This window comes from Amphiprion ocellaris, chromosome 13 (genome assembly GCF_022539595.1).
Source record: "Amphiprion ocellaris isolate individual 3 ecotype Okinawa chromosome 13, ASM2253959v1, whole genome shotgun sequence".
NCBI classification, from domain to species: domain Eukaryota; kingdom Metazoa; phylum Chordata; class Actinopteri; family Pomacentridae; genus Amphiprion; species Amphiprion ocellaris.
In genome coordinates this window covers 23,004,729-23,030,187 of record NC_072778.1, presented here as the reverse complement: position 1 = coordinate 23,030,187, position 25,459 = coordinate 23,004,729, and the positions used below count along the sequence as shown (strand labels likewise).

The 25,459-nt window shown below is 39.9% G+C and overlaps 1 protein-coding gene across 2 annotated transcripts; it reads right to left on the bottom strand.

The window, feature by feature from the left end:
- Nucleotides 1-5,848: 5,848 nt before the first annotated feature.
- Nucleotides 5,849-25,158, bottom strand: pcdh10b (protocadherin 10b). 2 transcript variants are annotated; one of them, XM_035947837.2, is made up of 5 exons: nucleotides 22,296-25,158; nucleotides 21,088-21,146; nucleotides 20,764-20,870; nucleotides 11,404-11,561; nucleotides 5,849-7,292 (listed from the first exon to the last, which is right to left on the bottom strand). In XM_035947837.2, the coding sequence occupies exons 1-5, from the start codon at nucleotides 24,642-24,644 to the stop codon at nucleotides 7,239-7,241; spliced, it is 2,727 nt and encodes a 908-aa protein (XP_035803730.1). In that variant the 5' UTR covers nucleotides 24,645-25,158; the 3' UTR covers nucleotides 5,849-7,238. The 2 variants fall into 2 exon arrangements, with proteins under 2 accessions (XP_035803730.1, XP_023125369.1); XM_023269601.3 differs by having other exon boundaries at nucleotides 22,131-25,157.
- Between the last annotated feature and the right edge of the window lie 301 nt (nucleotides 25,159-25,459).

Here is a 25,459-nt window from a genome sequence, read left to right as displayed (position 1 = left end):
ACAGTGTTGATAGAGAGAGAGGGAGAGAGCCAGTATGTTTTCTTTTAAGTTCGGGGGATGGGGAGGAGGGGTGGGAATTATCCACAGATAAAGTTGTTGCTGTAGGCTACAGCTGCTGGTCATCTCTCAATGATTTCTGTGTGTGGATGTGTGTGTGCCACCAGTCAGAGCAGCTTCAGATGCAACTCTTTTCAGACAGTAGCTCAGGAATGCTCCATTCAATTAAAGTTTGTCATCTCAAGAAAATTAAACTTTTTTTTTGCAAAGTGATGTATAGACCCAACACAATAATACATATAAAATATAAGTACATACACCACAGTATGCTGTGAGTTTGGAGGACAAAATAGGTCACTGGAATTATTGTAGACATTTTCAGATGTTAATTGTAGTTAGTATATTTTTTTATTATGGTTACATAGTAATACAAAAATATTTGAACATTTTACTTTAAAATGAAAAACAAAAGAAAAAAATTAACATTTTTAAATATGGAAAACACAGTAAACACCATCTTGCCTTTTTAAAAATATATTTTGATCATTGTGTTTATTCATCATGTGAAAAAAAATCATTCTTTCATATTAATGTACATGTATTTCTTGGAATCTTAAAGACACACAATATTTGCTTTGCTTTTGATTATGTTTTAATAAACAGTTACTTTCTATGGTTTGAAAGGGCAAGATCATTAGGAAAGTAAGTTCAAAGAGGAAAAGAAGGTGTCAAACTAAAATGCTTCTAAAAGCAAACTGTGTCCAATGACGTTACATAAAGCCTAAATCTTGTGACATTTCTAAATATTGTTTGTTGGTTGGAGCTTGTGTGAAAATCTATATTTCAGAGAATTCCTTTATTATGCAAAAACTGGATTGACTTTTTAAATTGTTACTGGTCGTTATTTTGACATGGTTCAGCCAGTTATTACCCAATGAATCACTGTGATGACAAAAACAGCCTCCATGCAAAAGAATGATCAACATTATTGATCAAAACTTCATTTATTTTTGTGGAAAAATACAAGCTCCATACAAGATGTCAACGACAGTCAGTGTTCAAGTTCTAGTGCTACAGTGCAGATGGGTGTTTAATACCTCCTCTTTTTTAAGGGCTGGGGTTAGAGGTTTAGGTTTTAAAAACGTATTCCTACCCCGTAAACTACAGTTCTGGATTCAAACCATACTTATGGAAATCTGTTTCATTATGAGCCATTGTGAGAATGTTTCATCATTTTTCTTGGAGGTGTGACCTGCTGTAAGCTATCAATGTGTCAACATGATTGCTCAGTTTCCAGACCAGGACAGCTGCACCAAACTTGTCTCTTTTTCCCCACTATGTCCTCATTCTTGGTTTCAGGTTTTTAAACCTGCCAACACATTTGTAATACAACAAGCCAGAAGAGATGTATCACAAATCTGAAACATAGTTTCTGAATCTTTCATATTAGTTTGGTACATGGTAAAGGCCCATTTTAAGCTGAAAAAAAATGTTACAAGGAGGTACACAGCAAACTAGCAAAGTCATATGCAGAGTAGATTTGATTCAAAATTTTTAATAGTTTTGATTTCTCGATAGCTCTAAGTGCTAAAGATGTAAGTTCATTTCTCTTAGTAGTTATGTTTTGTATGTTTTATTTTGTTTGGTCTGGCTGCCATGGGCTACACATATTTAAAATATTTTGCAGCAAACACTGCAGCTTGATGCGAATGTACCTGTGGGTGAAGTTAAATCTATGACAACAGACTACACTGCTTCTGAATGTAAATGTTTTTAATTGTGCTCATTTCTTTGTTGTCTCACTGCTTTTTTATTCTGTTGACTGGACTCGTGACATTATTGTAAATGATTCCATGAGAGTTAAATAAAGACTGAATGAAAGAAAAAAAAATCAGAGTTTTGCCTGCCTCGCTCTTGTAAAGCTAACATGCTGTGTACATTCACTGCAACAACGCTGTTAGGCACATGCAGTCAGAGTAGTTCTGTTTAGTTCCTGTTTGGAGTGGTCTACTTTCAAACTGACCGTGTTCTCAACTATCATCTAATAGATCCATACAAAAAGCAGATTCAACTAAGATCTTCAATTTCACCTATATCCCTTTCAATCATACACCCCTTTATATCAGTGTAAGGGCAACACTTTGCTCTTATCTATTTTTTTAAAATGTATTTTTATTCTTATTTGCACTGCTGCTAATTGTCGTGTTCTTCCAAACAAATTTCATTGTACTTCTGCACAATGACAATAAAGTCTCTTTGTCTTATCTTATGTCTGAATACCCACTCAAGTAACTGAGCAACAGAAGTAGTTAAAAAAAATCTGACCAACTTGCTTCACCTGTATTTCTAACTTTAATTCATGTCAAAGGCAAGTTAGGCTCAATATCCAGTCAAATTCTTACATACTGCATGTAAGCTTTGGGCACAGTTAGATATTCTAAAATAGACGGCAGAATAAGCTTCCAATGACAATGATATAAAAATTTATCAGTGGGTTTAATTTGAGAAATGGGTGTGTATGAATGTTCATGTTCACAATGGTCATTATTAGAGGTTAGTTTGTAGGATAATACATTTTTACAAAGATGTGACCATCAAATCCCCAGAAGTTTTTTGACTGGAAAGCATTCAAAATGTGCAAAATGTTAAAAACAAACGGAAAAAAGAAAGATGATAAAGATGGAGCATGTTTGTCATTTTTGCCCCACCAGGAGAAATCTCTTTCAGTCTGCTTTAATTTGAGGCTCATCTGTTTGTCAGTTCTACTGATATTCTCTCTTTCCGTGTACAGTTGAGAGGTTTGAAGCTGAACTACTCCTGTGACAACATGGCAAGAGGGAGAGAGGTCAATCTGTCACAAAGAGGGTCTGGGAGCATAGCTCTTGTGTGAATGATTGAAAGTTTCCATTTTATGAGTTTTGCTTTTTGTAGGTTTTGGAGTGCAGTGTAAGGCTATTCAAGCATGTTCTGAAAATAAAACCTGTATGATGAATTGACAGATTGGAAACAAACCAGAAGGTTAGTCACATTAATTTGGAGCCTGTGAGAGAGTAGAGCAGTGAGCCCAGTGATGCATCATTGTTTTATGGTCATGCCTGCTGTCAACTGACTGGCTGGTGACTGCGAAGATCTCTCTCAAGGATCTCTCTCTCTCTCTCTGTAATAGGCTAAACCAATAGCAATGCCTGACAGAGGACGAAGCAAGGAAAAAGAACACAAATTTGTTCTCTAATTTTCCTGACCTCTTATTCTGAGATTTCTAGGAAGAAAAAATTCATCATCACTCATTCATCCACATCTGAAGATCCCATTTAGGAAGACTATTTCGCAGCCTGTGGCTTTATGTCCACCCGCAGTGTTCAGCAGGGAATTCAAGCATTGATTCACCGTGATGACTCTTTCTTTCCTGTTTTTTGTCTGTCGGCGTCTGCAAAAGAGGAGAGCTCTGACACCAAAAAGTTCAGCCCCCACTTATAATCCGCTTTGCCTTTGTGAAGTGACTTTGAAACCCGCTATCGCAATTACCCTCATCCCCCGACCAACTCACCGGAAATAGAAAGAGAAAATAGAAATAGAGAAGACCGTCCGCCTCTCTTTGAGTCCTCCCATTTGTTTAGGGAATTGTAAGTCTCTTTTTTTATGTTCTTAATTTATCTTTCATTATACTCTAATGGTTTTTCTCATTTGGAGCCTGGTGTGCACAAACGCACATGAAAATTAAAACTTTTTGGTTTGTGACAGAGATTAGCGTTGAGTGGAGGTCAAACATAATAGCTTCCATTTAACAAGAAAATAGATATGATTATACTGCACTTGCTCCCTGTTCAACTTTTGTCCTCAATCTAAACGGCGCTGCTCCGATAGCTCTGCCCTCATTATACTTCAACAAAAGGGCCAGGGTCGACACTTCACACTGCTGCTTCTCGTTATTTGTCATCCTATATTTAACTTCAGAATGGGATTCTGAGTTTTTAAAAAAAAAAAAACCCAGAGACCTGACAAATTTCATCTGTGGTATTTATCGGTTCTCTCTGGTTCCTTGTCATATTTATAGTTTGCACTAACAAAGACTTGAGCCTTTTGTCTGTCGGATGAACAAATCAATGAATGTTCAATGCGTACTAGGAGATTAAGCAGGCATACAGATGACTTGGTGTGTTCATCTGAACTCCACCTCATTACTGGTTCATCACCATCGGTAAATACCATAATCTATGTAGGATTACAGCTGCAACATCTTCTTCAGAAAGATAAAAACACACAACAAGATCACTAAATCTACATAGCTGTAAAATGGAATGAGTGGATTAAAGAAAGTGTGTCATCATGACAGAGGAGAAAACACTGAGGGATGATAAAACATTTGGGTTTTTTTGCTGGTAACACAATTTAGTGACCATATTGAGGACATGTTTCCTATTATAATATAAAATAACCACAAGTGTTCATTTTATGCTCAAATTAGTCTGCTGGAAAGCTTTAATCATGCATATCAATCAATACGCTCTGATACCACTGAAAGAGAATGAAGTGTTTTTACTCTCCAGTCTTTCAAGACTCTTAAACGTGCTGTTTGACTAGAAGGCTTTAAATAAAATATCAATTTGGAAAAGGTTTACAACACTAAAAAATCCCTCTATAGACAAGTCTGTGTACTAAATGTCTGCTGTGGTGTGGTAGACAGGCAGGACACCGCAAAATCATCTGCTTCATCAAAATTGATTTGCCATGTGCATCATCTTCCTCTTAGCTACCAAACTGTACACAATTCATCGACTCACTTGTTATTGATGGCTGTTAAGGGTAAACGTCCTCTTTTGAGAACATGGATTGTTGTGAGACATGAATATCATGACAGCTCAGTGCATGAATCAAACATGACCTCATGTGCAATTTATGTGTTAGGAAAACATATGTTTAACACTAGGAAGTAGCTTCTCATTACAATTTTAAAAACTAAACATTCACCTAAATGTCTATAAAGCTAATGTACCACTGGACAGTAATTTTAGAAGAAATGAGGTGACAAAATGAAAATGTGTGATTTTGGGTAAATAATAAATACCTGACAAATTGTGAAATAACTATTTTCCTCACCTTCACAAGCATCTGTATTAAAATTGTGCTTACACGTAATCATAAGTTTGTATTTTTTCTAATAGTACTTATTAGTGTAACATTTAAATAACATTTTACTTGAATATGTCAGAATATCTCCTCCACCAACACCACTTTTGTAATCTATAAACATACATGTAAATATAAACTTTGCACAAAAATTCCTGGTTATAACTGCCAGATAAATATAAATGCAAAACCAGCATGAAATGAAAACACACACATAAAGTACTTCATAATTGTACAGTAACTAAATAAATGTACTTACCTTTCACCACTTCAGATACCCTATATTTTTGTGTATATTGCCTTCTGTGTGCACAGCATATCACATCTTCATCTTTGGCCAGGAGATGCACCGCAGGTCCTAAAGTAGAAAAATACTTCCTGGACCCAAGGCTGTCTGTGTTTCAATTCATCTGTATTAATTTGAATGAACAGTTTTATTTGGATTTTGACACAGGGCGGTTCTACAAGCCAGTGTTGGACGCTAATGCAGGACCTGCCTTAGCTGATACTCTGTTTTTACCGTATGACATATTTGCCGATAAATGAACAAAAACCAGTGAACCTGGTGTTGTGGGACGAAGAGAAGACTGGGGCTCCAGAGTAACTTCCCATTTTGCTTGGATATATAAGGGCTTAACTGTGGACACTTAAATCAACTCACCTAAACTGTGACTTTTATTTCTGTTTATAAATGCATCCAAATAAAAGCAGGCGAGACCATCCATTTCACCATTTTTTTCATTTTATTGTTGGCATATTGGTGTGTTTGTGTCTGTAATGTGTGAGAAAGAAATGTGTTTATACGGGTTTCCAACTCCACTGTGTACAACACTCTTTGCATTAGATCATGTTTTTGTTCTATTTCTTTATAAATGTCCCTTAAATTTTTGGTTACAATAACACAGAATTATTATGGACTTAAATCTAAATTATTACCTCCTTTTTATTTATAAACGTGATCTGTATCAATATCCAAAAGTGGAAAAAAATTAGATGAAATAATGTCAAACAATGAGAACTTGAGTTTATATTTGCTAAGGCTGTTCTGTCTCTCTTTACGTCTCCCACTGGGAAAAAAAAACAGTCAAACCTCTGCATCAGAATGTGGAACCCAGCAAACAAATAGAACGCTTTCAGAACAAGTAGATATAGATAGACTTATATATAGAGTTTTATATTCAGCTTGAAACTTTTTAAAAGAGTACAGTAAACACTTCTCACACATGGTAGAAACTACTTCACGCCTTAGAATTAGAAAAGTGTAGGCCAAACACTGTCCAAGCCCACAATGTAGTGAACAAACCAAACAGAAAGTAACAACAAAAAATTAAAAAAAAAAACTAAAATGAAAACAACTTAGAATGAAAAAAATAATATATATAAAAATATAACAAACAAAAAATATCCTGCCCACAATATTTTCTTACAAAGATTGAAGTAGATTGGAATAAAGACACCTGACCACACGAACAGAATAGAAAAATCTAAAACAGTGGTATTGCATTTTGAAATGCACAAAGATTCTCCTGTACAATTTGGCGTCTACCTTTGTGTGTATAAACGCCTAAAGGGCTCAGTGGCGGTTTCTCTGGGTGGCTCTTGTTTGGGTTTGACTTTCGTCATTCATATATAGTCCTCATCTTGTTTTATTTTCCTCAAAGATGTGTACATCAGTGCTGTAAACAGGCACATACAGATTGGAAAAGGAGAGAGAGAGGTCAGTGTCCAGTTGTATCTCTCCACCATCCCCATTCTTCCTCCTCTCTTAGCTTCTCAGTCCTGCTGAGACAATGGGGTTCTCCCTGTAAGGCTTTCCATTTACCTGCCAGCCTGCATCCATCCCACCCCACCTTACCCCTCCATGTCCAACTGTCTCCTAATCCCGAGAGTAGGTTGTCCCCAAAAACTGGGCAGTGCTCCAAGCAGTTCCAGAAAGAGGGAATGCTGAGTTCCCTAAGGGGGCTGTTCCTCATTTTGTGTGTATTTATGTGTACATTTTTTTAAAATTTTTGTTGGGTGAGGAGGGATGAGGGCAGGAGAGGACAAAATGGGTTGAAACCTCGATGGTTTTCTTTATTTTACAGCCTTGGTTTTCTGGGAGTGATTGTGCAAAGTCACGCAGTCTCCGGTATGTCCATGCGAAAGGAGCTAGAGAACCCTTTTCCTCGCTGCAAGCACAGAAAAGCACAAAGCCCGGTTAGCTGTGTGTGTGAGTAAGTATGTCTGTGGGTGAAAGGGGGGTGAGGTGGGTGGGGAATTCAAATTTGTCTAAGATGTATGGCAGAAAACAAAAAAGAAACAAAAACAGCACTTAAATGGCCTCATTCACACAGAATTAGAGGATTCACACATGCAAAAAAGAGGGGTAGGAAGTCTTACATCCCTCAGCTGAGCCGCTTCAATTCACTCTATGTGAAATGGCTCATGGATAATTTGTGTGTGACAGTTTATGGGTTGGGGGTAGTGGGGGTATGACAATGGTGGCCTTGGAGGAGTGGTGTGAACTGGTAAATATTGCAAAATTATTTAGGACAAAAACAAAAGCAGGAGTCTGAGCTCAACAGGTTTACTAAAACTCCAAAATGTTCTCAAAATTATTCAAAATTTCTCCAATATAACAAAAAAGTCCAAAATGTCTGAAAAAAAATGACCAAAATACATCAAAACTGACTTTAAATGTTTTGGAAATGACTCAAAATGTGTCCCAAGTTTAACCTCTCATTCATGCCCCCTTCAGTTTCCCCAGCCTCCATGTTGTCTCATTTTGATGACACTAATCTGTGGCACTGGCATCACCCCACCCCCTCTTCATCTCCCCTTGGCACCCATCCTCGACCCCAGGCCTGCACCTCCCAGGACAAAGAGTCTCTGTGTATAACTTGTCGATTCGATCAGATTAGAGAGCTTCAGCCTCTTGGTATCATCGTTCTAGCCCTTCCTCCACTACTGCTTCCCTCCCCTTTCTTACTCCCCACCCAGCCCCCGCTGCCATTATCCACCCATCCCCACTGCCATCCCCCCACAACCCCCCACTCATTAGCATAAGAGCCACAGTGATGTTCTTTGAAAGAAGAGTGAGTGGCAGTGTTCGTGGGAAACACTGATATTGGGAGCTCTTCACTTGGAGAGCTGTATCATATGCACATAATAAGCACATCTACGGTAACTATTAGAACGGCAGCAGCAGGAAATAAACACAAAGTGGATCAAATTGAAGGCTGAAAACCACACAGGGGAAAGGAGGAAATTACAACAATTTGAAATTTATTTAATAATTGTTTTTGATTGATGTTTGGTTGCAGGAGAAGTTTGGCAGGTTGGCATTTTTCCAATCATTTCTGATACTGGAATTTCAAATAGCAATATCAGGTAGTTTTTACTATGGAAAAACCTACAGCTCATGTTCTTAGCTTTTTAAAAATCTGTAATTGTGAAATTATGCCACAACTGCAAAGTTATTATGTTTTATTACATCATTAGCACATTTCACATCTAGTTACTTTTGTATTCTGTTTTGATTGATTGGAGTTGGTATGATATGATTGGTATTCATCAACATTATGTCGTATTTGCACGAGTATGTTACTAAATATATGTTGTTTTTCTTTTCATTATATATGTGTGTGTGTGTGTGTGTGTGTGTATATATATACCTATTTGTTTCATTTATGTTAATGGTTAATTTCTTTTTTTCTACTAAATTTCTTACGTCATTGTTCTTGCACTGCACATCTCTGCACTTTTAAACTTTATTTTTATTTTTTTCTGTTAAAAAATTTTGCCACCCTTGTATATATTGTAAATAAAACTGCTGTAACAATGTAAATTTCCCCTGGAGTGGGGAGAAATAAAGAACTTTATCTTATCTTATCTTATCTTATCTTATTATTGCCTGCTCTACATGCCTTTTTAATTGCCCCCTGTGAACAAATAAAGCTTTCTGAATCTGAATTGTTCTTATATTCTTACAACTGCTGCCTACAAGTATCATCATTTGTGACTACATTGTTTCCTTATAATCCTATAAAACTGTGTCTACATAGAAGGTGTTGTGTGAGCAGTACGTTTTCAGTCATAGCAGTAGCTCAGATGCTGTCTGTCTTTATACAGGAGACATTCAGAGTACAGAGCTGTACTGTTTCACTAAGTTACAGTTCAGTAACTACATATTTAGTCAAAATTCACTTAGGACTGTAATTTAAGTGGTTGACATTTATTTTGAGATCTATTTTTATACCCACAAAAATGAATTAATTTAACAGAAAACTGCATATTAATTGTGCAGATACGACAACTAGACAGCTAAAGCTCCAAATCCAATTTAAACAAGCCAGAGAGAGCCACAGCTCACAATAACTGAAGGCTTTTATGGCCTGCCATGTTGACACCTTAGTTGATCAAAAGGAGTGTTTCTGTAAAAGACTCATGCCATGTTCATTTCTACAATTATATCATCATGCATTTTATGTTGTTATTTTTATATTCCATTAGATAGTGTTGATATATTCTTATCATTTAACAACAAAGACTTCCATCAAAACAAGATTGTTTTTTTAGTTTTTTGATTCACACTTTTTATTACTGATTCGATATTTTATGTTTCCTCACCATATACTACTGGTCAATTATATCACACTGTACTTGAAATGTAATTCACTTTAAGCATTGCCATCTGAATTTAACAAATGAACCAGTTAATTTAACATGTTGGGTAACTCTGATATTCATATGTTGACGTAATTCAGCACCTTAAATCTCCATAAATGTTATCTTTATTCATGTTTTGGTTTTATGTTTACATTTTTTTGCTCTTCTTTCCAATGAGTGCTCATCTTCTGCTGCTTAGTCTCATGATTTCTGTAATTCCTCATTATAATCAATGTTTTTTCCCTTTCATAACCAGCCTGAAATACTCTTCAATTCACATGAAGATACCTTTGACCTGATGAACATCCTCTGTGACAAAGCTGCCAGCACATGTTGTGCTTTAACACAGCCTTTTATAAAAACTACGACATTTCATGTGAGCAGTTGGTTGGTTGCTTGACATAGTCAAACATTTTGATGTAGGATAAAAGCAGCGAAAGAAAAAGCAAAACAAATGAATAAAACATTAATTAAAAAGGGGGGGAAGCATTTTCCTACTGTTCCAAACAGCATGCTGTGGTTTTAAATGATGGTGCTAGGGAAGCAGCAGGGCTCCGACAGTTTGATAATTTCAGCTAGCTGTGTTGGCTATGAGAGAGGGAGCCTCTTCAGGCGCTGCTTGACAAAATTATAATTAAGTATTATCACCAAATTGCAGTGACTGAGGATGTATCTCTTTGTGGCCTTTGAATGAGAGTTTAGAAACAATAATTCCTTAGGAAGTGCGCCTTTTCCTTTCTTTTTATAATTTTCTCCTCAACAGTCTAGAATTGGTTTTTGCTCCGGCGCTGTGACGTCAGCCAAAAGAGAATGAGATGTTAAGCTCACTTAATGCCGTTCCCCTTCTTCACTGATTAAAAACAGCCATTTTTCATTGCCAGGCTTCCTGAGAGGACCAGTGTTTCTCATATTAGAGAAGCCTTTTTCCATAATAACACAGAGCTTTTTTTTTTTTTTTTTTTTTTTTTTTTTTTAAGTTTTTTTTGGCTGTTTTTGCCTTGATTTGATAGGTGCAGTGGAGACAGACAGGAGAGGAGGCACCCCATGAGACAGAGCTTTCTTAATGGTAATATCTCCACCCACATCAAAGTGAGCTTATAGGTCATAATTGCTTTTGGCATGTATAATCTGAAAAGGCCTGCAGGCCAGAATGCTGGAGGTTTGTATTTGTGTGCGTGTGCAAATGAATTGAAACGCTGGGTGAGGGAAGATAAGATTATCACTGCCGAAGATAATGGAGATGGTTGAGAAAGAGGGAAGAGTTAGTTAAACACTCTGACAAGACAGAACAGGGGTCAGACCTGAAATGAATTTCATACTTCCTTCCACCAGCCAATCCAAGAAGAAAACTGAATTTGGAATCTTTTTCTTTTTTTCATGTAATTTGATCGCTACATCAAAGTGCGGTTAGGGCCAGAGCAAAACAGAATACTCACTTAAAAAAGCTGGGTTATAAGCTGCTCTGGAGCTAGGCAGAAATGCTTCCAACTCTTTCCTCTCTAGGGAGCCATGGTGGTGGTAGAGGTGGTGGTGGTGGTGGTGGTGGAGGTGTTGGTGATTGTGAGGCGTCTCTTTACCAAAGGTGGAGAATGAGAAGGATCTATCAGTCGTTTGCTCTGGGTTTTCAAATACCTCTGTGTCTGGGACTGAGTCCATGCCGGGCACATGGAGGTTGCTGCGGTAGTCTGGGCCCTGGCGCCCATCGGAGGGCATAAAGCTCGGCATCCAACAGCGATCGGAGTGGCCCAGGGCTTTACACTCCTCCGTGCAGTTAGAGAACAGATCAGCACCTGTAAAAGACGGGAGGAAAAAAAGAGGTGTGTGCAGAAGGAAAACATGAGAGAGGAATTTAAATCTTTACCAATTCTTGGACAAACAAGATAGGTAACACAATGAATGCACAAAAGCAAACACATACACAAACATACATAACTTGATCTGACATGTTTCCCCGTATGTATTTATGCAACCTGCTCTTTGATTCCTCATGTCAGGGCTTTCAGTTTCACCACCATTAAGATCAAAGCTGTCCGCACAATGGATACAAAAACCTCTCCTAATACACACACACACGCACGCACGCCCACATACACACGCACACACACTCAGTGAAGCACTGCGGAGCAAAGTGACTTATGGAACTGTTGGCTCTACCTTGTAAAAACAAAATTCATAGTAACAATGGACACAATAAAAATCTGGGGTACAGTCATTTCAGCATTTTTTACATGCTATATTATATTTTTTGCTATATTTACCTAATATATTAACAGCTATAATTATTATTTATTTGCTGAATGTTACAGACCAGGAACTGCACAGTGGCGTGGTGGTTAGCACTTCTGCCTTGCAGCGAAGAGATCCCAGGATCTTTCTGCATGGAGTTTGCATGTTCTCCCTGTGCATGCGTGGGTTTTCTCCGGGTACTCCGGCTTCCTCCCACAGTCCAAAAATATGCTGAGGTTAATTGATTATTCTAAATTGCCCATAGAGTCTGACTGTTTGTCTGTATATGTAGCCCTGCGATGAACTGGTGACCTGTCCAGGTGTCCTCTGCCTTCACCCCGAGTCAGCTGGGATAGACTCCACCCCCCGTGACCCTAATGAGGATTAAGCGGTATATAGATAATGGATGGATGGATGTTATAGACCTATTAGTGGCCCAAAGATCACTGGCGTTAAGCCATAAGTCTTTTCCTTTAACGACATACACAACATTGCTGATTGCATCCAGCCATGACCGCTTTGTGTGATTTGTTGTGAATTTTTACGCTAATGTTCCTTACAGCCTTATTAAGACATTGCATGGTTCAGAGGGATATTAATAAGACACGAGACCACTGTGTTTTTAGTTTGTTTATTGCAGCATGGCAGAAAACATATATTTTCTCTGTGTTCAGGAAGAAATTTTCTCCTGATTTCATTGTTATTCAAAATATATTTTATTTTAGTATTTCCATGTGATGTTGCATTTTATGTGTAATCCACTCCATTTTAGAGAGAAGTATCTACTTTTATTTTGAACAGAAGCAAGGGATATATTCTGGGAAACAGGTACCATCACTTTTAACATTTAAGGCAAAACAAATCATGATAGTACTTTCTAAACCTATTTCTTTAAATTAGTTTAACGCTTCAGTTTTACAAAAGTATTCACACACTGAACTCTCTGCTACAAAAAAAAGGAAGCAGAACTTAAGGACTTTTCATTTTGTATAGTTCCATGGTGTATTACTTAATTCTGTTTAATATTTTTGAGGTACTGAATTACAATTGATTCCAGTTTAAGGTTGTGGTACTAATGGACTCAAACAATAAAATTAGAAATTCTTTTTTTTATTAGGCCAAGCCATGGGATGGGTGTAAAATATGACATATCGGGGTCACTACAATCTAAAACTTTTTATTAGGATGATTGAATTCAGCCACATTTAATTTGGTCCACATTTCTTGTATAGCGTTGTTTTCACATTGAAATGTAAGCCTTTAATTGCATAAAGTCCCTCCAACCAAATTAACAAAAAAAAACCCTGAAAAAACATGAAAAACACTATAACAGAACAAAGTGACTCAGATTCTGCTAAAAACATCAACAGAATTCCCAATATAGGGTTGTGAACAGATATCCGGCTACCACACTATGACCTCAGATAGATCTTCAGCCTGATGTTAACCATCTGACTCAGGGGTCACTAACTGGCGGACTGCGGTCCGGATCCGGACCCAGACGTCGTCTTATATGGACCGGACCTGTAATCAGTAAATTGTAACGGGATTTTAAATTTGACCGGTCGCTTCTGTTTTACCGGCACAGCTTTCCCAGTGTTTACGGCATTAGTTAGCAGCTCAGGAAACACACAGACCAATTACGTACGAGTTCAGCCATCCCACGTGACGCTACTCAGCCAATGAAGTCTCTGCATTCAGCTGCTAAACATCAAAGCTCTGCGTTCAGAAAACAGTTGAGAGGTGAGGGACAGACAAAAAGGAAAATGAATAAAGCAACACCGAGAGGGAAATAGTCCTGCACATGCTGACCATGTTTGGTTCAACATACAGCTGGAGGCAACTTTCTCAACTATGAACATAATCAAAACTGAATATCGTTCCACATTGACCAATGAGCTCCAAATGTGTTTGAGAACGACCCTGACACCATTCAGAGCACAATTCAAAATACACAATTTAAAAAATACTGGCAGGACAAACTGCAGCTCAGTTCTCTCATTAAGCAGCAGGGATATAAGGGAAGTAACAAGACAGGGAAAAAAAATGTAGAAGTGTTCAATTGTTTACATTTTTTGAGATTTAGGTATTGTTAAAGATGTATATAAGCTGGTTTGGGTTGTTTAGTCATTTTTTTTCAAGTTCTGCACTTAATTTTAAGATGTACAGTTATATCAAAAGTTATTTGTTAATAAATGTTGTCAAAATGTTTTTGAACCGTACTGAATTTATTTGATGGTCAGTTATTGATTACATGCACAAGCTAATAAAACTTCTAGGTTACATCATCATATATCGCACTAATTGAAGTTAGACTTCATGATGTTCCGGACCTTTGCTTTAATACATTTTCTCTGACTGGACCTCTTTGAATTTTAGCTGAATACCCCTGATCTAACTGGATGCTTGTGTGTGAGCTGTATGCATTTATACGCACCAAAAAGCATATATAAAAAACTAAAATCCCCAGAAATATGACAAAACAAAGAAAATGTGTGTTTTTGCAGTGGTTGAGAGATGTGTACAGTCTCACAGCCACTACAAGCAAACCTCTCATGCTCCCTTTAGCCCAAGCATTAAACGAACCAAACCACAAACTTAATAGTATAAGATTACCAGCCTGCCTCTTTCCTGGGCCTTCACTCTCACCCCTTTTCAAAACCTACTGACCTCTTTGAAAAGCTGGGTGCAGGTACAACTAGAAACCAGTCTGAACATGGTCTTTCATTTGGAGTAAATTTTTTGGAGGCTTTTTAATGACAGGAATTTTCTGTGAGAAAATCACCTTTTGTCAGAGACCAGAGGGATATATAGCTAGCCAGAACAATAGCTGTTCAACACAGCTATTTAGGCCGAATGTAAGCCTTAAGCCAAATTGTGTTTTCATTGCCCCATATGTTTTTTGCAGTAGAGCCTAGATCCTGTGTATGCATGGTGTTTGAAGCCTAAATCCTCTTGTTGTGTGTGTGTGGGTGTCTGTGTGTGTGCGTGTGTGGGTGTGTGTGGGTGTGTGTGTGTGTCGCTGTTAAAATCTGAACTGTCCAGCTAGAGCTATCTGCTGCTAATCCTTCTGAATACAGACTGATTAGGCTAAGACTGTTGCTGTCCCAGTAAGCAGAGCGTGTGTGCGTTTTTTGTTGTGTGTGTCTGTAGCGGTCAGCAAAGGGGGAATTTGCTTTGTTACAAAGCGGATTAATTTGGCTTGCCATCACTAACAGCTTGGAAAAGTGCCCAGTCTCCTAACGAGAGGGTTTCTTATTAAATATTAACCAACATGCCATAAATACACCAACACATTACGTTTTAATATGGCCTCTTACATGTTAGGAAATGACTTATTGTACAGTTTGATGGGAGAGCAACCAGAAGACTAGTTGGGTACTTACATACTGTATCAGTGCACCTGCACATGCCAACAATGCTGCATTGTGAGCAATGAATAAAGAAATCTGGGAGAGAGGACATGGAACTCTGCTTCCATTACAGAATAGATACCGTATTAATCGTCAAAACAGGAGCAGGAACTGTGGCATTTACACTCTGTCAGAGAGACAACACTCATAGAGAGAGACAGAGAGAAAGAGAGACAGCAAGAAACACAGGAGGAAGGGTTATTTTAGCCACAAAGCCAGATCTAGACAATTAGATATTACTTGACAATAACGTGCTCTCTTCATAAATGATATAGTTTCCATTAGAACAGGAGATAAAACACACAGCTTGAGCTTTGCTTAAAATGTATATAAAGGTTCTATCTAAGACTTGCATCTCTTCACTTTGTAGTAATAATATTCTGAGCGCAAACAGTACGTTATGAAACTTTGCCTGGCTGCAGAGTACTGTATCTGTCTGCCACTTCAACACAGGTTGAAAATAAGCTGTCAACATGTCTTGCACTAAGTTACACATAAGCATAAGCTGAGGAGGAAGAGTGAGAGGAGGGTAATCTGCTCTTGAAGCGCACTGACCCTCGTTACTTCTAACACCTCATCTCATCTTAGCATTCTGCACGGTGCTCGCGCAGGGCAAATGCAAAGTCTCGATAATAACCTTCATTTGGTAATTGGTATGCAGAGGTCTCAAAAATGAATTACCGATCAGCGAGCTGTTACCACGGTGATAACGTGAACTGCAGGCCTAAGGAGGAATTCATTATGGCAGGAGAGAGATGGGAGTGGGGATGGAGGGTGGAGGTAGGATTTAAAAGTGGATAAGCACCTGGACTCAATCTTTTCCAAGTGTGTGACATTGGCTATATTGACAAAATGTACTTAATACATGTAGCACGACAGGAAATGGGGTCCCTGAGGGGACTCACAGGGCCGGACTAGTGGTTCTCGAGGGTTCAGTAGCAAATGAGGGGTACTTCCACTGTGTTGAACTGACAAGGAAATATGCTCATCAAAAAAAAAAAAAAATACAGAGATACTTTAAATCAGAGTTCATGCCCAGCCCAAGTATTGCAGAGAACTCCACAAATTAACACTAACCTCACAATAAACATGGGTGTCTCAGACTGAATATAATTAAAGATGCATATGTACTGATTTACTGCTTTTCTTTCAACTTTTTTCATAACATTACTGGAATACTTTCCTTCATCATCTCAATCATATGTTAGTTTACACATTGACTCCACTACATTTCATAAGTTTATATTGTACTTGTTCTCCACTGCAGTCATTTGACAGGTACTGTTAGTAGCTAATCATTGTACCTGTAATAGCAAGATTTTACATACTGGGTAAAACATAATCAGCTTAAAAAAATATGACATCATAACCCAATAGCATATTTCACATCAATCGCGCAAAAACCTCTAATGACTTCTCTGCTAATCACAGCACAACGCAGTACATAACTAAATGACCAGTTGAGTATAGCAGACAGTTCATAGCCATATAGAATCTCTAAATAATGAAACTGAAAAGACATTCATTTGAGAGTAAAAATGCATGTATGTGAAACAACATTAAGATTAAGAAGAAGTGAGATAAACATGAGTGAACTATAGGAGTGTAAATCTCTCTCTAAGAGGGAAAATTCATGAATGTCAGGATGGAAAGCATTCAGCGCATGTACTTTCTTATGTATTGCATTAATACATACATAAGTGTTCATCTTATAGGCATATATTCTTGGTTCATTAATTAGTGTTTCAAAGTGAAAACATGTCTGTGGAAACACAATTACTGCATGTGAAAGTCTGCATAGTGGTATCATTTTGAATGCAGGATGTTTTACTTGAAGCTAAGTGGTGGTTGATATTTTTACCTTTACTTGGTTAGAGCTTCTGGATACATTTTCCGCCACTGTCTCTCATTATAAACTAAATGCCTGTGGACTTATCGGCCGCTGGTCAGACAGAATCAGTTACTCCTGTTTTACAGCACATTATTCTTTGCATGCTACAGACAGTTGAAAATAAAAATTTGTTACAGCTCAATAAACATATTTTCAAATAGTTTTCTACAGTAGCATAGTAGACTTTAGAAAAGAACAAAATAGAAGATTTTACATTTTTTTGAGGCAGCACAATGTAACTATTTTACAAAATAAAAATTGATGCAGCAGGAGCAGCAGTGGTGATTATTCAGGTAGGTGTTGTGACAGAAACTAAAGTGCTTATAGTACACTTAGTGTATGAATGTGTATAAATATTTCATCTAAATAACACATCATAAATTACTGCCATAACTTTATTTATACGTACACCCTGCAGCGTTGATAGCATATACTGTGCAACATTTTTTTTTTATCCAAATCTTTCTTTTGAACTTTACTGCAGATCCTCCCATCTCTCTCCCACAGCACAGATTCAAACACCTTGAAAATAATCTTGACAATGACCAGGGTGGCAATGATTTTTTTCCAGAACTGTATTCAAACAGATCCCATTCCATCGGAATAAACAAAAAATCTGATTTTGTAGCAAGACTGTTTCTTCTTGTTCTTGTGTTCATTACAGGTGATTACTTCAAACCTTTGTGACTCTTTAAGGGCATCCTTGATGAGGAAAAACTGAGTGGCTTTTGATCAGGGAACAACAGAGCACACTGCCTGAAGATGCAGAAAATGTTGGCACGACAAATCAGTCAGCCGCAGGGAAAAAAACACAAATCACTGTGTCAACAAAAAATACAACAACCACTGTGGTAAAAGGAAAAGGACCAATAAATAATAGGCCATTGAGGGTAAACAGCACCATGCTCCTTTGTGAGACCTGTTTCAAGCTGTCGGTTAAGCGTTCAAACAAATTACCTTAAATCAGTATTTATCTGCTGTAATGTTAATGCTTTAATTCATGGTTCACTAAATTTACATAAAAACCAACAAGCTGCTACAAATCAGACTACAAGGACAAAACAGTCTCTCAGTAATCAAAAGACACAAGTGATATATTCATGAAGTACCCTGTCCAAGCTAAGAGAAAGGCTAACATAACCTTATGATGGATGACATGGACAAATGTTTATTTAACATTAGCATTTATTAAACACTGATGCACTTTCAGTGTACTGTTGCTGCTGACAAACTCAATTAGCACTTAGAATGTAAAGCCTGTGTTTCTGTGTTTGTGTTTATCCTCATCAAACAAAGACCTAATGCACAGCAAATAATCTGTTTAAAGGCATTAAACAGCTGAAATCTCTGTAACAAAGTAACTGTATCCTTTTCCCCATTCCAAGGGTGCTCAAAGTCAGCAGCGAAGTTCTGCAAGTCAGTGTTTCAAAGTGGAGGTACAACATGGCATTCATTTGTGTGTGAGACTGTATTAACAGTCAGGACCAGCACACTCTGAACAGCACATAAAACAGCTGGATGTCTCTGTCTCAGTCAGGAATAAAAATGTCCCACAGCGGCAAGCAAAGACACAACACATGCAACTGTGAATACAGCTGAGTATGAACTAAGGCTTTCTTTGCAGTGATTATTATTATATTGGTTGATATTATTCTCACAGGGTGCATATTCTTGAATACAATTGCATTTAAACCAGTCATAACTGAATTAAGTTATTAAGCTGCAGAACACTGGGGTCTCAACTATGGCCAAAAGTCATTTTCTGTTGCTCAGCCTAGCAGTTAGCAGGTCCTTTACTTATTCTCCAGTCCCTTCATTTATGATTTGCATCAAAATGAGTTTGTGTTTTATGTAAACATATTTTATCAATGGATGCTCATGTTTGCACAAAATTAACATTCAATCACTTTAGCTTGTCCTGATAAATGATAAAAAAGAAAAAGTGGTTTATATTCCTCAGAATAAGGAATCAAAAAGTTTTCCTTTGATATTAATACAAAGACTCACGTATACATTTCAATTCATAACCCTGCCCTATTTTTAAGGAAGCGGGTGACTAAATATAACAGAGTATCTATACACATAAAGCAGTAGGCTTAGTCCAGCCCGCAGCAGGTCAACCCTCAGCTTATTAGAGCTAAAAGGTAGGGGTTTGTCTCTGTGTGATTCTGTTTATGGAGCTCTGTGTAAACTATCCAGGCCTACTGGAGTGACTGTGGAAGTGGCAGACAAGTTCCATTTGGCACTATAAGGGCCCCTGCTGTGGCTAGCCAGACATGGTGACAGGCTACATCCACAGACGGCCTGAACCAAAGAAAGCTTCACACTGAATGAAGACATAAAACCGGCATTTATACCTCAGTGGGTCCCTATTGTATGACTTTAGACGGGTTCCTTTAGGCAAAGAAGATTAAAAAAGAAAAAAAGGACTAGTATGGAAGGATGTAATCAGGAAGGAGGGGAGGAAAAAGACAAGTAGGGAGGGAGTGCAATTGGAGAGTAACTGCATGAATGAATGCATTAATTAATCTAATGAACGAATGAATCGTCTGTTTTGTTTGCTACAGCCACAACCTTATTTGGTCCGCTTCCCAGCACTCCAGTGTGAGCACAGCCTCATTAAAAAGCCTGTCACATTTCGTCAAGTGGTCTACAGCACTAAGTGACTGAGCTCACAGGGAGCAGGCTCCTCATTAACACAGCCACATATATACAAACAGCAGCGCAGCATTTGCTTTTTGCCCTCCGACATCAAATCACCACATGCCAGAAGAGACAGTAACAATTATTAAGAGTCATGTCCCCATCAAGGGTGAGAACTTGGAATCAGTCCACAGGGACAGGATCTGATTTTATTATAAGGTAAAAAAGGATAACAGGAAATCACAACCCAGCATCATGAGAGAAAATTTGGAATGTCTCAGAGTGAAGCACCACCAATCGTGTACGCTAGCACTAATTAAATTGAGCTTTCATTTTTCTAGGCCTCCACAATGTGCTGTAACTAAGGAAGAGGAGTCCAGATTTCAGCACTGAAGAGACATGCAATCTGCTCTTGGACCCACACCGCATAGTAGCCACATGCTCATCAGCAATTCCTCCTCCAGTCCTATAAATGCTAGAGAGCCATTCATTTATCCTGTGAGCATGCAGTTTAAAAACTCAAATAAGCCTACTGTAAACTTACATAAAAAACTGAAATGTAGTTAATAATCTGTGCAATATTAATACTCATGTCAGTGTTTCTATTCATGAAAGAATCTGTGCAATACCACTGGCATGTGCAATCCTGTGTTTTCTAGAATTAGTACTTATGTATATCTTGGTTTATTTAGTTTTATTTTTAGTACATTTCCTAAATGTTTGCACTATCTATGCTGCTATACCATTGCAAATTTCCCCATTAATAAAGGCTTATCTTGTGTTAAAAAGAGGCAGGCCATAGACACAGCCAGTTCTCACCGGAGGAATGTCCTCGATTGGTGGCATCATGGTCACTGTCTCCCTGCTCGCTGTCTCCATGGCCACTGTCTTTGGAGCTGACCAGGTCTGCCTCCTGGAAGGCTGAACTGAAACCAAAGAAAACATTATGTCAAAGTCTCATTTAGCAATTTGATTTCATCTAACAGCAGCCTCAAACCCCTTTTTATTTTCTGATACCATCTCATCATCCAGAGTTCTCCATGAATGAACTAGAAGCAGGCAACAGATCACAGCTATATTACAGGTGGATGTGTCAGAGTGAGCAGTGCAAAAGCTAGAGTGAGAATCTCTATCCATATTTACCTGTTGACGCGTCTCGGCCTGTCAGCCAAGTAGCTGAGTTCAGCTCGCTGGTGCTTGGTCTGAAAGAGAAGGGGCGGTTTTCAGTGTGTGTCACTTGAGCACCTTATGTAACATGATTAGCATAGAGAAAATGGCAACAGAAAAAAGAACATCGCCACCATCAAGCCAGAGATGATGCAACCCACACAGTGTCATGTTGATATAAGCTATGAAATGAGTGTTCAGCCATTACACATATCACTCATATCTGGTGAGAAGAGTATGTCTGAGGAGGTGTGTTTTCCCACAGTGCGAGGGGGAGCATGGCCTTACAGATATCTTGCCAAAGTGTAAGATTAAGTGGTCCTCCTATTCAGCCTGGCACAACCCAGAGATGTGTCTTTGTTCTAGTGAGACTCAGCAGCATTGTGACCAGTATATTTGATGCAAATGCTTTCCCAGGGGCTTGGTTCTCTCTCTCTCTCTCTCTCTCTCTCTCTCTCTCTCTCTCTCTCTCTCTCTCTCTCTCTCTCTCACACACACACACACACACACACACACACACACACACACACACAGACATAGATGCTGCACAGCAACCAGAGCCTCTGAGCCAACATACGTTATCCTTATGAGCTTGTGTTTTTAGTTTTTAGTTTTTATTTCAAAGTCAAGTGAGCGCAGAACAACATTCACTCACTGCTTTTTCAGGGTCAGCCTCTCTAAGAAATGTCAAGGCAACATGTCACCAACCAGTGGTCCAATTACTCTGTCTGATTTGATTCTTTTCCTGAAATATATAGGGTTGGGACATTATATTATACTGTCTGTATTAGCCCCTGATAACACCCGTTTGTAGACCTGGCATGGCACTAAACTGAGGAAAAATTTTAGGGACTCTCGTATGATGCACATTTTGTATCATGACTGAATGCATCTGAATAAAATTAAACAACCATTGCTTCATGTATCGAAGGGGAGGTCCTGTGTGTCAACCAGGTTGTAGACATGCTGAATGTGAAATGGGAGGGGGGTTAAACTGTAGGTATGAGAGGGACTCTTACCTCATTTGATAAAATGCTGCCGTTTGATATGATGTCAGGCTGCTGGTCTGCGTACCCTGTCACTATGGCCCCACATGGATTGTGATCGGTGTCTGTGCTCCTAGATGGACTACACGGCTTTAGGAACATGAGGTCGGTTTTGGCAGATTCTGGAGTCAAACATACCTGATAGCAATAGTTCTGGTTTTGGTGGTGGGAGCCGAAGCTCCCCGACTCCTCCACGGGGACTTGAGCTGTACCAGTCCCACTGACATTAACAGCGCTTTGCACCAGCATGATATCCGACTTGCTGAGCTTTTTCTTGCGAGCCCTGCCCTGCCTTGAGCAGCAGGAGCTGCAGCCAAGGCAGCAGTCGCTGGTCAGGCAGGTGTAAATGTTGAGTTTTTTGTCCTTTTGGCAACGCACAGCCAGGACAATCATGACCAGCAGGAAAATGAAGGAGACGGAGCCCAGGGCGATAATAAGGATGAGGGTGAGGTCCAGGGTGCCATCCTTGGCCTTGGTGGTGCCACCTCTCTCCCCATTGCCGCGGCCTTCAGCCACACTGTCCACCAGCATCACCAGCACACTGGCACTGGAAGATAGTGGTGGCTGGCCATGGTCTCTTACCTCAATCAGCAGATTGTACAGCTGGTGGGGGTCTCTCTTGGCTGACACCCGCCTTGCTGTTCTGAGTTCACCTGTCCTCCAGTCCATTCTGAACATGCCATTTTCATTTCCTCTCTGGATGCTGTAGGACAAGCGAGCATTCTCTCCATCATCTGCATCCATGGCCACAATGCGGGTCACCAGGTACCCAGGCTCAGCTGAGCGGGGCAGGGGCTCTTTGGCAGTGCCATTTTTTCCCAGAGGAGCCAGCACTAGGGGGGCATTATCATTCTGGTCCACAATAATGACTTTGACAGTGGCATTGGAGAAAAGCTCTGGGGTGCCTGCATCTTTGGCCTGCACCATGAAAGTGAAATCCTTCAGCTGCTCATAATCAAAGGACCTGAGTGCATACAGATATCCTGTCTCTTCGTTTATTGACACATATGTTTTGACTGACATACCCTGTATGTCACACTCTAATATGGAATAGCTGATGAGCGCATTCTGCCCAATGTCCGGGTCCAGAGCGGTCACAGCATGTATGTAGGCCCCTGGCACGTTGTTCTCTGTCACATATACATCATATATGGGCTGCGTAAATGTGGGCGCGTTATCGTTCTCATCTGACACCTGGACACGAATAGATTTACTGGTGGCGAGTGAAGGCGTGCCTTTATCCCGCGCGACCACAGTCACAGAGTAGGAGTCCGCCTGCTCCCGGTTCAACGGGCCGTCGGTCACTATAGTGAAATAATTCCTAAATGAGGATTTTAATTTAAACGGGACATCACCGAGGATTTCCACGTGGATCTGTCCGTTCTCCTCTGCGTCCCGATCCGTCACACTTAACAGCGCAATGACGGTACCGGGAGCCGCTTTTTCACTCACTGATTCTGTGACAGTGCTGAAGGTGATCTCCGGTGCATTGTCATTCACGTCGGTTACTTTGACCAGCACTTTACAGTGAGCGGGCACAGCGTTTGGCCCTAGATCCTTGGCCTGGACGAAGATTTGATACAGGCTGCTTTCCTCGAAATCCACCTCTCCGCGCACTTCGATGCGTCCCGTGCGTGGGTCTATGCTGAACAGGTCCTTTACGCGGTTGGAGATGTGATTGCTGAACGAATAAACTATTTCCCCGTTTAGTCCCTCGTCCAGGTCGGTGGCATTCAGTTGTAAGACCAGCGTGCCCACCGGTGCGTTTTCCGAGAGGCTCACCGTGTATACGGGCTGGTCAAACACGGGCACGTTGTCATTGGAGTCCAATACTTTGACCACAAGCAGCGCGGTGCCAGTCCGAGGAGGCTGACCGCCGTCAACCGCGGTTAGAACGTACCTGTGCGCCGCCTGCTGCTCCCTGTCCAGTGGCTTCTCTAACACGAGCTCCGCGAATTTATTTCCGTCCGTTTGGGTCTGCACGTCTAGATAAAAATAATTGTTAGTGGTGATATCATAAGTGCGTAAAGCGTTAGAGCCCACGTCCGGATCGAACGCGCTCTCCAAAGGGAAACGGGTGCCCGGTGTGGCGCTCTCTGAGATCTCCACCGTGATGTCTGTTTCCGGGAAGCTGGGTGGGTTGTCGTTAATGTCCACCACCTCAATTTCGACCCGAAACAGCTCCAGTGGGTTCTCCAAGAACACTTCCATATTGAGCTGGCAGCTGGCGCTCTGCCTGCAGATCTGCTCCCGGTCAATTTTCTCGTTAACGAACAAGACGCCGTTCTCCAGGTTCACCTCCAAGTACGGCGTCCGAGAGTTGGGTACCACTTGGAAGCGACGGGAAGCCAACTTGGTGAGGTCCAGCCCCAGGTCCTCTGCGATATTCCCCACCAAAGTGCCATGGTCCGCCTCCTCCGGGACAGAGTAGCGTATCTGAGAGAGCACTCCATCCGTGATACAGAGGACGATCAAAAACACAATCATCGCCGGAAACACAAGTGCACTTGGGTAAAAAAAAATATCATAAACCTTATTATCCTCTGTTAATGCACAAAATGTCAATTTCCATCACCCATTTCAGTCGACAGGCAGAAATCTCCAAAATGCGCAAAAGTCACCAAAAATGCGTAAGGCGTCTGGACAAATCTGTCCCATCAAAACAGAGGCATTTTGATTTTTTAAACGGAATTTTAATGATTGCGGAGGCTTTTTCTCTTCCAACTGCTTGTCTGCTTCTCAGATGTGTCCCGGAGAAGCTACAGCGCACATTCCAGTGAAGCGCAGCACTGGAGGGATGAAAGCAGTATGGGAAAGAGTTGGAAAAAGAAATTATAATCCATTTACGGAAGATAAGAGCAACGTTTTCTCTTCAGCCATGGTGTCGAAAACAGAAAATAAATGCTAGACTTGTCCTCTTTGTGTTTCTGGCTGTCTCTTCTTGGCACCTTGCTCCCTCACTGCGGTCTCCTGTATTCCACTCTCTACTGATGCTGTTCACTCAACTATTTGCTTTTTTCTCCGCGTAGCACCTCCTCTCTCTCAGCCCCCACGGCTGTAAAGCACGCTGAAAGCTCTCTCGTCATTGGTTACACGGGGTGCCCGTCAACGTCAGCTCGGCTCTGGTCTCCCTCACTGCTTTTCTACATCTCTTTACCTCCCGTTGAGCTAGTATTGTCTCTGCTTAAAAATACTAAACGCGAAAGAAAAGAGGGAAAGAGAACGGGGAGGCTGGACAGTTATGAGTTGAAGCCCTTAACTGCGACATTTAGATCCCTTACCCCGCCTGCCCGTTATAAAGC

Excerpts from the sequence above, each read along its gene's own strand:
- pcdh10b (XM_023269601.3), bottom strand. The coding sequence starts at position 24,644 with ATGATTGTGTTTTTGATCGTCCTCTGTATCACGGATGGAGTGCTCTCT. Across the intron at positions 21,147-22,130 it reads GCAGCATTTTATCAAATGAG|ACCAAGCACCAGCGAGCTGA; the intron begins GTAAGAGTCCCT and ends CTTCTCTTTCAG. Across the intron at positions 20,871-21,087 it reads AGGCCGAGACGCGTCAACAG|TTCAGCCTTCCAGGAGGCAG; the intron begins GTAAATATGGAT and ends CTTTGGTTTCAG.